The sequence below is a fragment of the Pristiophorus japonicus genome, chromosome 11, assembly GCF_044704955.1.
Source record: "Pristiophorus japonicus isolate sPriJap1 chromosome 11, sPriJap1.hap1, whole genome shotgun sequence".
In the NCBI taxonomy this organism is placed as follows: domain Eukaryota; kingdom Metazoa; phylum Chordata; class Chondrichthyes; family Pristiophoridae; genus Pristiophorus; species Pristiophorus japonicus.
In genome coordinates this window covers 147285416-147301916 of record NC_091987.1, presented here as the reverse complement: position 1 = coordinate 147301916, position 16501 = coordinate 147285416, and the positions used below count along the sequence as shown (strand labels likewise).

At 46.8% G+C, this 16501-nt stretch overlaps 1 protein-coding gene across 2 annotated transcripts in view; it reads right to left on the bottom strand.

Annotated features, from left to right (window-relative positions):
* LOC139276322 (uncharacterized) overlaps positions 1-16118 on the bottom strand; it is a 66085-nt gene extending 49967 nt beyond the window's left edge. The window contains exons 1-3 of one of the 2 annotated variants that reach the window (XM_070894135.1): positions 15721-16118; positions 6068-6131; positions 1348-1638 (exon numbers count right to left, since the gene is read on the bottom strand). In XM_070894135.1, coding sequence (XP_070750236.1) covers positions 1348-1638; positions 6068-6098 — 322 coding nt within the window. In that variant the 5' untranslated portion in view covers positions 6099-6131; positions 15721-16118. Of the gene's footprint in view, positions 1-1347; positions 1639-6067; positions 6132-15720 lie in introns of those variants that run through there. The other variant, XM_070894136.1, reaches the window with a different exon arrangement.
* Between the last annotated feature and the right edge of the window lie 383 nt (positions 16119-16501).

Genomic DNA, 16501 nt, shown 5'->3' with positions numbered 1-16501 from the left:
ATTCGGGCCCAGCTGGACTATGCCGGTGTTTATGCTCCACACGAGCTTCCTCACATCCTACTTCATCTCATCATATCTCTTCCATTCCTTTCTCCCTTGTGTATTTAACTAGCTTCCCCTTAAATGTGTCCATACCGTTTGCCTCAATCCATCCATTGGGTAGTGAGTTCCACAATCTCACCACTCTGAGTAAAGAAGCCTGATTGGATTTATTAGTGACTATCTTATATTTGTGGCAAAAGCAAAATAGTGCGGATGCTGTAAATCTGAAATACAAACAGAAAATGTTGGAAACACTCAGCAGGTCAGGCAGTACATGTGGAGAGTGGGGGGCAGGGAGGGGGATTTAGGGGAACAAATTTCCCTAAAAGGACAGTGTTCCCCCATTTCAGATCATTGATCTACCTGCTGAGTATTTCCAGCATTTTCTGTTTATATTTACGCGCCCTATTTTGGACTCCCCATAAATGGGAACATTTTTTCTACGTCTGTGTTAACAAACCGCTTCATAATTTTAAAGACCTCTATCTGGTCACCTCTCAGTCTTCTAGACAAAAGAGCCACAGCCTGTTCCGTCTTTCCTGATAGTTGTATTCTCTCAGATCGGATATCATCCTTGTAAATCATTTTTGTATCTTTTTCAGTACCTCTATATCCTTTTTGTAATATGGAGATCAGAACTGTGCATAGTACTCAAAGTGTGGTCTAACGAAGGTTCATAAGAACATAAGAATTAGGAGCAGGAGTCGGCCATTCGACCCCTCGAGTCTGCTCCGCCATTCAATGAGATCATGGCTGATCTTCTACCTCAACTCCACTTTCCTGCACCATCCCCATATCTCTTGATTCGCTTAATATCCACAAATCAATCGATCTCGGTCTTGAATATACTCAAAGACTGAGCCACCAGAGCCCTTTGGGGTAGAGAATTACAAAGATTTACCACCCTCTGAGTGAGGAAATTTCTCCTCATCTCAGTCCTAAATGGCCAATCCCTTATTCTGAGACTGTGACCCCTGGTTCTAGACTCCCCAGCCAGAGGACACATCCTCCCTGCATCTATCCTGTCAAACCCTGTAAGAATTTTGTATGTTTCAATGAGATCACCTGCCATTCTTCTAAACTCTCGAGAATGTAGGCCTAGTCTACTCAATCTCTCCTCAAAGGACAATCCCCCCCTATCCCATTCAAGTTCGATACAAGTTTAGCGCAACTTCTCTGCTTTTACATTCTATCCCTCTGGAAATGGACCTCAGTGCTTTGTTTGGACCTTTTCTGGCCTTATTAATCTGATCATTGGACGTTTAAATTTACTGTAGCCATGTTTAGTCAGGACACAGAACTGACCAGTGTCCCCTGCCAGCCAGTCCTTTAGACGGGGGTAGTGGTGTTTGCATCTCCTCAGGCACTCTACAAATATCCGCACATCGTTCTCATTCATCTGAAGCTGCACGATCTCCAGCAGCTTCCTGGCTTTCTGTGGTGGGATCTTCTCGGTTCGGATTTCGTAGTAGTTCTCGTGGGTCAGAAGGTGTGCAGCGATCATTTGGTCGAGTAACGGGTCGATATTGTACAGTGCGGACACCAGGACGTCGTGCGAGCCCTGGATGTGACTTTTCATGGGGTCACCATCCCTCCCTGTCGACAAAGAACAAAGACAAAAAAAATGCATTCTGGCAGAAGTAACACCATGCTCATTCTTTTCAACTTCAGTCTTTGAACACTGTCATCCCAGTCGGAACAAGTCACGGGGGCAGGGGGGGGAAACGCTGTCCTTTTAGGGAAATTTGATCCCCTAAACCCCCCTCTCCGCTGCCGCAGTCGGAGATACTGTCCAGGGCAGACAGTCCGAGAGCACTGGGATATCAGATGTGTTATGACTGTAATGATCTTATGAATGACTACACGAGGCAATGTGTTGTATTCAAACTGTAGTGACCTTGGTCCTTTATTCGTAACTCCAGAGTGAGGCCCTTTTATACTGGGCCCTGCATACCTATGCAGGTGACCCTCAGGTCTCCCACCACAGTGACCTCTGGTGGACAACCTCTGCCACAGAGGCAGGAAACCCCGGTCTCCACCAGTTGCACCCTCTAGTGGTGCCAGCAAGGTATATACACAGTGTAAACCTTATTGATAGTACATCAGGTAACAAGTCTCCATCTTATGCAACTATACAGTGATTACACAGAGTCTATAGTCTATAGTCTGCATATATAACAAGAGGGAAAATAAAGTGTCAGCTCAGTTATTGGCAGCTACAGCAGAAGCGCCATCACAGCGACAGGTCGGGGGATGAGGCCGAGGGCCCATGTGGACCGTCTCAGGCCCAGTGCCCTCTGAACACCACCTAACTCTTGGACAACAACAACAACAACTTGTATTTAAATAGCACCTTTAACGTAGTAAAACGTCCCAAGGCACTTCATAGGAGTGTTTTAAGACAAAACAAATAAAGTTGACACCGAGCCACGTAAGAAGAAATTGTGGCAGATGACCTTTGGACCTTTGGTCAAAGAGGTAGAATTTAAGGAGCCTCTTCAAGGAGGAAAGAGAGGTAGAGAGGCGGAGTGGTTTGGGAGGGAGTTTCAGAGCTTGGGGCCCAGGCAGCTGAAGGCACAGCCACCAATGGTTGAGCAGTTATAATCTGGGATGCTCACGAGGCCAGAATTTGAGGAGCAGAGACATCTCGGGAGGGGGGGGGGAGGGGGGAGGGGTTTTATGAGGCTGGAGGAGATTACAGAGATAGGGAGGGGCGAGGTCATGGTGGGATTTGTAAACAAGGATGAGAATTTTGAAATCGAGGTGTTGCTTAACCAGGAGCCAATGTAGGTCAGCGAGCACAGGGATGATGGGTGAGCGGGACTTGGTGCAAGTTAGGAGCGGGCTGCCGAGTTTTGGATCACCTCAAGTTTAAATATCGTAGAATGTGGGAGACCAGCCAGGAGTGCGTTGGAATAGTCAAGTCTAGAGGTAATAAAGGCATGGATGAGTGCTTCAGCAGTGGATGAGCTATGGTCGGGGCAGAGATGGACAATGCTAAGGAGGTGGAAATAGGCCGTTTTAGTTATGCCACGGATATGTGGTTGAAAGCTCATTTCAGGGTCAGATATGACACCAGGGTTGCGAGCAGTCTGGTTCAGCCTCAGACAGATGCTCGGGAGAGGGATGAAGTCAGTGGCTAGGGAATGCGGTTTGTGGCAGAGGTCTATCTGCCGTACCACGGACCCTGCCCCGCGCAAGACCCACAACCCTCCAGGATGCTCCTGGCTTCTCCAGGGATTGAGGAGTAAGGATTGAGAAAAATCATCGGGTATATAAAAAAACCAATTCTTTCAATATTTTTGATTATTAGTTTAAGAAATGTTGGAATGTCAGCTGTGGCTCAGTGGGTAGCACTCTCGCCTCAGAGTCAGAAGGTTGTGGGTTCAAGTCCCACTCCAGGGACTTGAGCACCAAAAATCTAGGCTGACACTCCAATGCAGTGCTGAGAGAACATAAGAAATAGGAGCAGGAGTAACCCATTTGGCCCCTCAATCCTGCTCCGCCATTTAATAAGATCATGGCTGATCTGATCATGGACTCAGCTCATTTCCCTGCCCGCTCCCCATAACTCTTTACTCCCTTATCGCTCAAAAATCTGTCTATCTCCGCCTTAAATATATTCAATGACCTTGCCTCCACAGCTCTCTGGGGCAGAGAATTCCACAGATTTACAACCCTCAGAGAAGAAATTCCTCCTCATCTCAGTTTTAAATGGGTGGCCCCTTATTCTGAGACTATGCCCCCTAGTTTTAGTTTCCCCTATCAGTGGAAACATCCACTCTGCAGCCACCGTGTTGAGCCTCCTCATTATCTTATATGTTTTGATAAGATCACCTTTCATTCTTCTGGACTCCAAGGTGTATAAGCCCAACCTGCTCAACCTATCTTCACAAGTCAACCCCCTCATCTGCAGAATCAACCTCGTGAATCTTCTCTGAACAGCCTCCAATGCAAGTATATCCTTCCTTAAATACGGAGACCAAAACTGTACGCAGTACTCTAGGTGGCCTCACTAATACCCTGTACTGTTGTAGCAGGACTTCTCTGCTTTTATACTCCATCCCCCTTGCAATAAAGGCCAACATTCCATTGGCCTTCCTGATTACTTGCTGCACCTGCATACTCACTTTTTGTGTTTAATGCACAAGGAACGCTCGCGGCCTTCCGCGAGAGGTGGGCACCGGAGGGACTGGAGTGCATCATCACACCCGGCAACCAAATTTTAATTTGATTTTACGTTTTAAAGTTTAATTTGTTTTCATTGCTGGTGCTTTTAGTGTCCCCCTCCCCTTTTATAGGGGGCACTGGAAAAATTTGATTTTAGCGCCCCAAAAAAAAAGGAAAAAAAAAAGGGGCCTTGAAAATGTCTGCTGTGTCACCCAGGCGGGTGGCATGGTTTTAATGTTTATGGTTATTTTCAGGTAAACTCAAAAGAGTTAATGCACAAGGAACGCTCGCGGCCTTCCGCGAGAGGTGGGCACCGGAGGGACTGGAGTGCATCATCACGCCCGGCAACCAAATTTTAATTTGATTTTACGTTTTTAAGTTTAATTTGTTTTAATTGCCGGTGCTTTTAGTGTCCCCCTTCCCTTTTATAGGGGGCACTGGGGAAAATTGTGATTTTAGTGCCCAAAAAAAAACCAAAAAAAGAAAAACACAAAAAAAAAGGGGGGGAAAAAAAAGAGCCTTGTAAATGTCTGGAGTGTCACCCAGGTCGGGTGGCACCGTTTAATGTTTTATGTTTTTGCAGGTGAACTCCAAAAAGAGTTAATGCACAAGGACCCGCAGGTCCCTCTGTGCTGCAGCACTTTGCAATTTTTCTCCATTTAAATATAATTTGCTTTTCTATTTTTTCTGCCAAAGTGGATAACCTCACATTTTTCCACATTATACTCCATCTGCCAAATTTTTGTCCACTCACTTAGCCTGCCTATATCCCTCCTTATGTCCTCCTCACAATTTGCTTTCCCACCCATCTTTTTATCAGAAAACTTGGCTACTTTACACTCGGTCCCTTCATCCAAGTCATTAATATAGATTGTAAATAGTTGAGGCCCCAGCACCGATCCCTGCGGCACCCCACTAGTTACTGTTTGCCAACCAGAAAATTACCCATTTATCCTGACTCTCCGTTTTCTGTTAGTTAGCCAATCCTCTATCCATGCTAAAATATTACCCCCATCCCTGTGAACTTTTATCTTGTGCAGTAACCTTTTATGTGGAACCTTATCAAATACCTTCTGGAAATCCAAATACACCACATCCATTGGTTCCCCCTCACCCACCCTGCTTGTTACATCCTCAAAGAACTCCAGCAAATTTGTCAAACATGATTTCCCTTTTATAAAACCATGTTGACTCTGCTTGATTGAATCATGCTTTTCCAAATGTCTTGCTACTACTTCCTTAATAATGGACTCCAGCATTTTCTCATTGACTTTCCTGCTTTCAGTCTGCCTCCTTTTTTAAATAGGGCCAGATAATCTGTTTTTGTTATGTTGATTGAGGGATAAACATTGGCCAGGACACCGGGGGTAACTCCCCTGCTCTTTTTCGAAATAGTGCCACGGGATCTTTAACGTCTCATCCGAAAGACAGCTCCTCTGACAGTGCAGCACTCCCTCAGCACTGCACTGGAGTTTCAACCTAGATTCATGTGCTCAAGTTCTTGGAGTGAGACTTGAACCCACAGAAGAGATTACCATGCGATTATTCGGTTTTGAAAATTCTGAAGGGATGGGACATAGTAGATAGAAACAGACTGTTCCCAGTGATTGAGGCATCAGGAATGAAGGGATACAGGATTAAATCGAAGAGATTTAGGAGAAATGGACAACGGATTTCAAAACATGATGATAACATTAAATACCGAAGCTCTCAGATATTCAAATGTCAACAGACACGGTGAATAAAAATGATAAAGAGCATGAGGAAGGAACAGTTGGATAGTTTCACTCAGTGCATTTGTCCAGTAAAGTTATATGAAGAATAAGTAATTTTAAAATACAAAGCACCAACTTACCTCCAAGCTGAATCCCTTCGTATTGTGCCATTATTCAGGACAGCTGAAGGCAGATTTAACCTTTCTGTTAAGATAAAATGCGAAGTGACCAAACTATAGAAATAACAGATAAGTACAGAGACTACAGCCAAGTTTCTGCTCCCAGGTTGAGCTGGTTCGACAAGGAAGGCTATCACTTTGCAGCCTGAGGTCAGACACAAGCTCATCTGAGTGAAAAGAAAAGACTTGCATTTATATAGTGCCGTTACGAACATAAGAAATAGAAGTAGGAGTAGGCCATTCGGCCCCTCGAGCCTGCTCCACCATTCAATAAGATCATGGCTGATCTGATTTGGCCTCAGCTCTACTTGCCTACCCTCTCCCCATAACCCTCGACTCCCATATCGTTCAAAAATCTGTCCATCTCCACCTTAAATATATTCAATGACCCAGCCACCACAGCTCTCTGGGGTAGATAATTCCAAACACTCAGAGAAGAAATTCTTCCGCAATTCCATTTTCACAACATCCAAAAGTATTTACAGCCAATGAAGTAGTTTTGGAGTGTAGTCACTGTTGTAATGTAGGAAACGTGGCAGCCAATTTGCGCACAGCAAGCTTCCATAAACAGCAATGTGATAATGTCTGATCATCAGTTTTTTTTAAAAAAAGAGGCATTGGTTGAAGGATAAATGTTGGCCAGGACACTGGGGAGAACTTGCCTGCTCTTCTTTGAAATAGTGCAATGAGATCTTTTACGTCCATCTGAGAGAGCAGACGAGACCTTGGTTTAACACCTCATCCGAAAGACGGTACCTCCGGCAGTGCACCACTTCATTGCACTGGAGTGTCAGCCTAGATTTTCATGCTCAACATAACAAGATAAGAAATAGCAGGAGTAGGCCATTTGGCCCTTCGAGCCTGCTCCGCCATTTAATAAGATCATGGTTGATCAAGTCTCTGGAGTGGGACTTGAACCCACAATCTTTTGACTCTGAGATGAGAGTGCTACCAACTGAGCCACGGCTGACACTCCATCCGGAATGACAGGACATAGATACAAGATTAAATGTATCAGATTGGGAAAAAATGGTCAAAAGGTCTCAAAACATTAAATACCGAAGGTAACATAGAAACACAGAAACATAGAAAATAGGTGCAGGAATAGGCCATTCGGTCCTTCAAGGCTGCACCACTTTTCAATGAGATCATGGCTGATCATTTACCTCAGTACCCCTTTCCTGCCTTCTCTCCATACCCCTTGATCCCTTTACCCGTAAGGGCCATATCTAACTCCCTCTTGAATATATCTAACGAACTAGCATCAATAACTCTCTGCGGTAGAGAATTCCACAGGTTAACAACTCTCTGAGTGAAGAAGTTTCTCCTCATCTCAGTCCTAAATGGCTTACCCCTTATTCTTAGACTGTGACCCCTAGTTCTGGACTTCCCCAACATCAGGAACATGCTTCCTGCATCTAACCTGTCCAGTCCCATCAGAATTTTATATGTTTCTATGAGATCCCCTCTCATTCTTCTAAACTCAAGTGAATACAGGCCAAGTCGATCCAGTCTCTCCTCATATGTCAGTCCTGCCATCCCGGGAAATCAGCCTGGTGAACCTTCGCTGCACTCCTTCAATAGCAAGAATGTCCTTCCTCAGATTAGGAGACCAAAACTGAACACAATATTCCAGGTGAGGCCTCACCAAGGCCCTGTACAACTGCAATAAGACCTCCCTGCTCCTATACTCAAATCCCCTAGCTATGAAGGCCAGAAATACAAAATGTCAACACAGTGAATAAAAATAATAAAGAACACGAGGAAGCAACACATGGATAGGGTGGGGGTGTCCATGAGCGTGCACTATCGAATGGATAGGGTGGGGCATATATGAGGGTGCACCATCAAATGGATAGGTGGGGTGTCCATTGGGATGCACCATCAAATGAATAGGGTGGGGTGTTCATGGGGGTGAACCAGCGAATGGGATCGGGTGGTGGGTATGAGGCTGCACCATCGAATGGATTGGTTGGGGGGGGGATATATGAGGGTGCACCATTGAATAGATTGGGTGGGGGGTATATGGGGGTGCACCATCGAATGGATTGGGTGGGAAGTGATCTCCTTATGTCTGTACCTGCCCTGTAGACAATTATGTTAATCGGCTAGTAGGCTGAGGTTTCCCAGCATCAAACAAAAATACTCAGGAGCACACGCTGAATGCATTGGTACTGTAATTTCCAGACCAAAGTCACAGAATTGGTGAACCTTGATAATAAAGCAGAGAGCACGGCCATTGGAAGGATTTGCATCATCTTTTAAGTTCCAAGCCTAACATTTTCAATCACCCACAAGCACCAATGGAAATGGTTCAGTGTGGGCAACTCGTGACCAAAGTCTTTAGGGGGCTTCAATGCTCACCATATTGGGAGGAGTGAACCTGAATCGCACAAGTCTTACCTCAATCCTTTAAAAAGCATCTTTACCTAGGCAAGGTAGGCTGACTTCCACTACTAATCTTTGGTCAAAGCCAAGCTCCAATTGCAATAAAAAGAAAGATTTGCATTTATATAGCGACCACCTTTCACAACTACTGGACGTCTCAAAGTGCTTTACAACCAATTAAGTACTTTTGGAGTGTAGTCACTGTTGTAATGTGGGAAATGTGGCAGCCAACATGCGCACAGCATGCTCCCACAAACAGCATTATGATAATGACCAGATAATCAGTTTTTGTTACATTGATTGAGGGATAAATATTGACCAGGACACCCTGCTCTTCTTCAAAATAGTGCCATGGGATCTTTTACGTCCACGCAAGAGGGTAGTTTAACATCTCATCTGAAAGACGGCATCTCTGACAGTGCAGCACTCCCTCAGCACTGCACTGGAGTGTCAGCCTAGATTTAGGTGCTCAAGTTCCTGGAGTGGGACTTGAACCCACCTTCTGACTCAGAAGCGAGAGTGCTACCTGCTGAGCCACAGCTGACACAATGACCGAGCCTTAGGTGTCATAGCTGCTGATCATTCCACTGGTTTCCTGACTCCTGGGCGAAGGAGTTGCTATTTCAGACAGCAAGAGAGGTCAGACTTCTGGGAGGAACATTTATCCTTCCATGATGGAGCGATCTCCTCAGGTGGCTGCCCGATAAGGTGCTTCAATAGACACACATACATGGCCTGAATTACACTGAGCACGGAGTCCCCATCCCAACTCAACCTAGACCTTGGACCAACTCTTTTAAATCCCAGTTGTAGACAAGTTTTGTTGAGGTCCCCATTAAATGCCCCTCAGGGACGATCAACAACTGATTCCTCACCATTGAGCGTTGTGGCAATTTAGGATATGGTAGCAGAATGGTAATGTTACTGGACTAGTAATCCAGAAGTCTGGACTAACAATCTAGAGACGTGCGTTCAAATCCCACCATGGCAGATTGTGAATTTGAATTCAGTTAATTAAATAAATCTGGAATAAAAAGCTACCGGATCGTCGTAAAAACCCATCCGGTTCACTAATGTGCTTTAGGGAAGGAAACGAACCGTCCTTACCTGGTCTGGCCTACATGTGACTCCAGACTCACAGCATTGGCTGATTCATAACTGACCTCTGAAATGGGCCAGCAAGCCACTCAGTTACAACAACAACTTGTATTTATATACCGCCTTTAACGTAGGAAAACGTCCCAAAGCACTTACTTCACAGGAGTGTTAGCAAACACAATTTGACACAGAGCCATGTACGGAAATATTAGGGCAGATAACCAAAAGCTTGGTGAAACAGGTAGGTTTTAGGGAGTGTCTTAAAAGGAGAAAAGAGAGGTGGAGAGGTTAGAGAGAGGAATTCCCTAGCTTAGGGCCTTGGCAGCTGAAGGCATGGCCGCCACTGGTGGAGCAATTAAAATCGGGCCAGAATTCGAGGCATGCAGATATCTCAGAGGGTTGTGGGGCTGGAGGAGATTAGGGATAGGAAGAAGGGAGGCCATGAAGGGATTTGAAAACAAGGATGAGAATTTTAAAATCAAGACGTTGTTTAGTCGGGAGCCAATTGTAGGTCAGTGAGCACAGGGATGATGGGTGAACAGGACTTGGTGCGAGTTCGGACATGGGCAGCAGAGTTTTGGATGACAGGTTTACGGAGGGTAGGGCGTGCATTGCAACAGGGAGTCCCTGACCAAAGACTGCCCTAAATGGAGAAAGTGCATCCAGGAGGGCGCTGAGCACCTCGAGAAATCAAGTGCAGGCAGCGGAAAGAGCGAGCGGCAAACCAGTCCCACCCACCCCTTCCCTCAACAACTATCTGTCCCACCTGTGACAGGGACTGTGGCTCTCACATTGGACTGTTCAGCCACCTAAGAACTCATTTTTATAGTGGAAGCAAGTCTTCCTCGATTCCAAGGGACTGCCTATGATGATGGCAACAGTCAAGTCTAGAGGTTACAAAGGCATGGATGAGGGTTTCAACAGCAGATGAGCTGAGACAGGGGAGTCAGGTGATGAATACAACCGAATGGATCATCTGGCATCGACTTCGGCGACAAAGGCCTACCCAGCCCCGTCGGCCCTGCAAAGTCCTCCTCGCTAACATCTGGGGACTTGAGCCAAAATTGGATGAGCTGTCCTACAGACTGGTCAAGCTTGATATAGTCATCCTCACAGAATCAGCCAACAGCCCAGACTCCTCCAGGACAGACCCACCAGGGGTGGCGTCACAGTGGTATACAGTCAGGAGGGAGTGACCCTGGGAGTCCTCAACATTGATTCCGGACCCCATGAAGCTCATGTCATCAGGTCAAACATGGGCAAGGAAATCGTCTGCTGATTACTACCTACCAGCTTTCCCAGCTGATGAATCAGTACTCTGCCATGTTGAACAACACTGGAAGAAGCACAGAGTAGCTTCAATGTCCAGCAGCAAGAGTGGCTCGGTAGCACCACTACTGACCGAGCTGGCCAAGTCCTGAAGGACATAGCTGCCAGACTGGGCCTGCAGCAGGTGGTGAATCACCATGAGGGGAAAACCACTTGACCTTATCCTCACCAATCTACCTGTTGCAGATGCTTCTATCCATGACATTACAGGTAGGAGTCATCACAACACATTCCTTGTGGAGATGAAATCCTATTTTCACACTGAGGACACCCTCCATCATGCTGTGTGACACTACCACTGTGCTAAATGAGTTCGGGGCCCAGAAGAGGTGAGGGCTCAGGCGCAGCACGGGCCAGCCCACACTGCGATGTGTGCACGCACTAGGTCCGTGCAGCAGAGCTGGTCTCCAGTTGTCTTGGTTAATCCTTGCCACTAGACCAAGACCTAGCTCCGTCAAGCCCGTGTGGTGGCTGGTGTGCAACGGCCACCACACGTTAAAAAAATCCACGCACAGGCATCTTCCACCGTTCAGGATGTAGTTCGGGATCCAAATATTAGGTCCATCATTGAAACACCTGTGAACTCATCCCTTTTCGGCGTGGAAGCAAGTCATCCTCGCTTCGAGGGATTGCCTTTGATGATGATGATGATATGGGAAAGATTCAGAACAGATCTAGCAACTGAAAACTGGGCATCCACGACATGCTGTGGGCCATCAGCAGCAGCAGAATTGTATTACATCACAATCTGTAACCTCAAGACCCGGCATATCCTTCACTCTACCATTACCATCTAGCCAGGTGACCAACCCTGATATAATAGGCAGTGTAGAAGAGCATGCCAGGAGCAGCACCAGGTGTACCTCAAAATGAGGTGCCAACCTGGTGAAGCTACAACACAGGACTACATACATGCTAAACAGCAATAGCAGCTTGCTATAGACAGTGACGAGTGATCCCACAACCAACGGATCAGATCAAAACTATTCCAGTACAGCTACAACATTGTTATCTACCCAATAAAGTGGAAAATTACTCAGGTATGTTCTGTCCATAAAAAGCAGGACACATCCAATCTGGCCAATTACCACCCCATCAGTCTACTCTCAATCATCAGCAAAGTGATGGAAGGTATCATCGACAGTGCTATCAAGCGGCACTTACTCACCAATAACCTGCTCACCGATGCTCAGTTTGGGTTCTGTTAGGACCACTCGGCTCCAGACCTCATTACAGCCAAAAGGGGAAATGGTTAACCAAAATGTGCAAAAATGAGCAAAAAGTGGGAAATGGCTAACCAAAAGATGGAAATTACCAGGCAATGACCATGTCCAACAAGAGAGAGTCTAATCATCTTCTCTTGACATTCAATGGCATTACCATCATCAAATTCCCCCACCATCAATATCCTGGGGGTCATCATTGACCAGAAACTTAACTGGACCAGGCACTTAAATACTGTGGCTATGAGAGCAGGTCAGAGTTTGGGTAACTCTGTGGTGAGTGAAACTGCAATAACATTCAAGAAGCTCAACACCAATGAGGACAAAGCAGCCCTATTAAGTGGCACCCCATCCACCACCTTCAACATTCACTTCCTCCACCACCGGCGCACCGTGGCTGTAGTGTGTACCATCTACAAGATGCACTGCAGCAACTTGCTAAGGCTTCTTCGACAGCACCTCCCAAACCCACAAACTCTACCACCTAGAAGGGCAAGGGCAGCAGATGCATGGGAACACCACCTCCAAGTCACACACCACCCTGATTTGGCAATATATTGCCGTTCCTTCATTGTCAAAATCCTGGAACTCCCTACCGAACAGCACTGTGGGAGCACCTTCATCACACGGATTGTAGCGGTTCAAGGAGGCGGCTCACTACCACCTTCTCAAGGGCAAATAGGGATGGGCAATAAATGCCGGCCTTGCCAGCGACGCACACATCCCATGAATGAATAAAGTTTTAAAAAAGGAGGCACCCAGTGCCCAGTATACCTCCTGATGGGATGCAGTGCTCGGTCCTCCCTGAAGATTGGGGGGTGTATTGAGTGCCCTTGAAACCATGAGAGTCACTGAAAATTATCTCCACTGGTGTCAAGATCTGGGTGACTCCAGCGCTGACCAGGGGGTGGTGGAAAGCAGGCACTGTGGAAAGCAGTAGCAGGACGGCACTATTCACTATATTTAATAACAACATAGCTGGTGCATTAGAGAGCCATATATCCAAGTTTATCGATGACACAGATTCATCATCATCATAGGCAGTCCCTCGAAACGAGGATGACTTGCTTCCACGCCAAAAAAAGGATAAGTTCACAGGTGGTTCAATGAAGGACCTAATATTCCAGATCCCGAACTACATGTTGAAGGATGGAAGATGCCTGTGTGTGGATTTTTTTAACGTGTGGTGGCCGTTGCACACCAGCCACCACACGGGCTTGACAGAGCTAGGTCTTGGTCCAGTGGCAAGGATTACCCAAGACGACTGGAGACCAGCTCTGCTGCACGGACCTAGTGCGCACACATATCGCAGTGTGGACTGGCCCGTGCTGTCCCTGGGCCCTGAACTCACGCCTCTCCTGGGCCCCGATCACGTCCCTCCACAGTCTCTCGCCGCTCCTTCTCCCCGACCTCGCTGCTCCTGCTGTATCTGCCCATGCTACAATCACCGACCTGGACCTTGATGACGTTACTCTTCACTGCTGTCGCAGCTTGCGCTGCCCCCTGGAGTAGTATGCTTCCACGCTGCTCCCAGGCCGCTGCTCGCCGCTCCCTCCACCACGAGCAGCAGGTCGGGGCCACAAAAGAAGCGGCGAGCAGTGGCTTGGGAGCAGCGTTGAGGCCCCGACCTGCGTGAGAACTTGAAGTTAAACTTGGTGGCATAGTAAATAGGGTAAATGGGAGCATAAAATTACAAAAAGACATTGATTAATTAAGTGAGTGGGCAAAACTATGGCAGATGGATTTCAGCACAGGTAAATGTGAGGTAATGCACTTTGGATCAAAAAAGGATAGATCTGAGTATTTTTTTAAATTGGTGAAATGCGAGGAAGAATGGAGGCCCAAATAGATTTAGGGTTCCATACACACATCACTAAAATGGAGTAGTCAGATACGAAAAAATAATCAAAAAGGCTAATGGAATGTTAGGCTTTATAACTAGAAGGCTAGAATATAAAAGGGAGGGAGAGTTTTGCTACAGCCACACAAAGTGCTGGGCAGACCACATCTGGAGTACTGTGGACAGTTCTGGGCACCACACCCGAGTGTTGAAACATGGGACCTGTTGAGGCCTTGAGGAGGAAGAGCCAGAGAGGTTAATGGGAAATTAAAAGTTAGCTTAGCATACTGGAAATCAGGTAGCTGAGACGTTAAGAAATTAGCCTGGCAAAAAGATGGGTAGGCAACTAAAAGCTAGTTTAGCATAGAGAATAGGCAACATTATTGCAAGGTAGTGTGTGTGTGTATGTATTTGATTGAAATAAAGCATTGTGCCTGGACAGAAAGCAGACAGATTAAAGGGCGAGAACAGACGAGAGAACGGATTGCTACGTGCAAAATAACCTCGGCCTTGAACCAGTCTGGAGGCAACAGAATGTTACTGGAGGGGAGGGGTCATGTTAAATCAGGTGACAGAAGGAATCCAATCAAGGGAGAAGAAGCAGATTTGATTTTACCATGGGGGGACAAGAATCATATAAAAAGTGCTTAGAAAAGTTAGTGCGGTGAAAGGAATGCATGTCTAAATTTCTGTACGCGTATCTGTTTAATCTACTTTGCTTGTGAAGTGCTATGTGTTATGTTCAGAATAACTCCACAAGACTGTATACTGTAAGCTCAAAGTGTTGTGACCTTGGTCTCTTTAATGTAACTCCAGTGTGAGGAAGCAGCATGGTATTGCCTTTTATACCTGCTTGCCTGGGGTGTGCAGGTGCCCCCCCCCCCCTGGTGGCAAGTCTTACACACTAGTAAAGTTTACATACATAACACTATGCCTGCTGACTGAAGAAATAAGGGTATTGATCCTAAAGCAATGACTGAATTAATTACTACTCAAGTAAATCGACAACATGGGTCTTTGTACCAACACTTAGAAAGGGAAGCTGAGCGGCGGGGCAAGGCGAGGCATGAGTTTGGAGCCCAGAAAAGGCGAGGGCCAGTCTACACTGCTATCTATATGTGTGCGCACTAGGTCCGTGCAGTGGAGCTGGTCTCCAGTCGCCTTGGTTAACCCTTGCCACTGGACCAAGACCTAGCTCTGTCAAGCCCGTGTGGTGGCTGGTGTGCAACGGTCACCACACGTTAAAAAAAATCCACTCACAGGCATCTTCCACCCTTCAAGATGTTTTTCGGGATACGGAACATTAGGTCCTTCATTGAAACACCTGTGAACTCATCCCTTTTTGGCGTGGAAGCAAGTCATTCTCGCTTCAAGGGACTGCCTATGATGATGACCAGGGCTCCATGTACTAGATTATGAAGATTAGATAAGCTAGGCCTCCCTCCACCGGCTCTAATTTGTCAGGCTGCTTGCCGACATCCGTACTGGATTTCCTCCAACTAAATGGCCTCCTCCTGTTCCTATCTTCCTTCTGTATGGGATGGGGAGGGATCAGTGTTCGAACACAAGCTGCGATCAGGAAAGGTGCTGTGGAGTCGCCCTTGCTTTCTGCACAAAACACTCCCACTCTAAGGGGGTGACTCTTAGTTGTCTCTTTAAATGACTAACTCTCCGATAAGGCACGGTGTTAACCATCGCTTTTTTTAAATCATGCTTTCTGAGATTGCAAACCTTACCTTCCCAAAAAGCCACTGAACTCCAGGAAGAAAGAGAACAGCCATTGCTCAACTTCCTTGTCAGTAAGTTGGAGTGTAGATGGACGACCAAAATCATATCCACAAAAAACTCGCAGACACTCAAACATTTGCTGTGACTCAGCCCGTCAGACTGTTAGTCAGCCTAGGAATCTTTCCTCCACTTCATATACTCTCCAAGGGAAGGGTGCCGTAACTGCACTCAGGTCCGATTAGCTGTTTTGTGTGTCACCGACACTGACTAAAAACCTTGACCGCAGTGGTCTGGTTCTGTGTTATACTAGTTCTGACGAAGGGTAAACGAACTGAAACTTTAACTCTGCTTCAGAGGCTGCATGACTTGTTGAGATTTCCAGCATTTTCTGCCTTTATTCCGTATTATACTCATACCCCGCCCCCCCCGCCCCACCTTGTAACCCTCTACCAAGCCCAAACCCATTCGGCAATGTTCCGTCTTATTTTATTTTCCTGTGGGGCTCTTTAAATTTGCTGGTGACCCTATCTTCTCGCCCATACCCCCGGATTCCCTCCCACCCCGGGTGACATTCTCTCTCCCTTCCCCCATCGGGGTGACTCTCTCTCTCCCCACCCCCTCCCCCGGGGTGACACTCTCTTCTCTCCTCTCCCCTCCCCCCGGGGTGACTCTCTCTCCCCTCCCTGGGGTGACACACTCTCTCCCCTCCCTGGGGTGACACACTCTCTCTCTCTATCACTATCCCCCCCCCCCCCCCCTCTGTCCCGGGGTGACACTCTCCCTCATCCC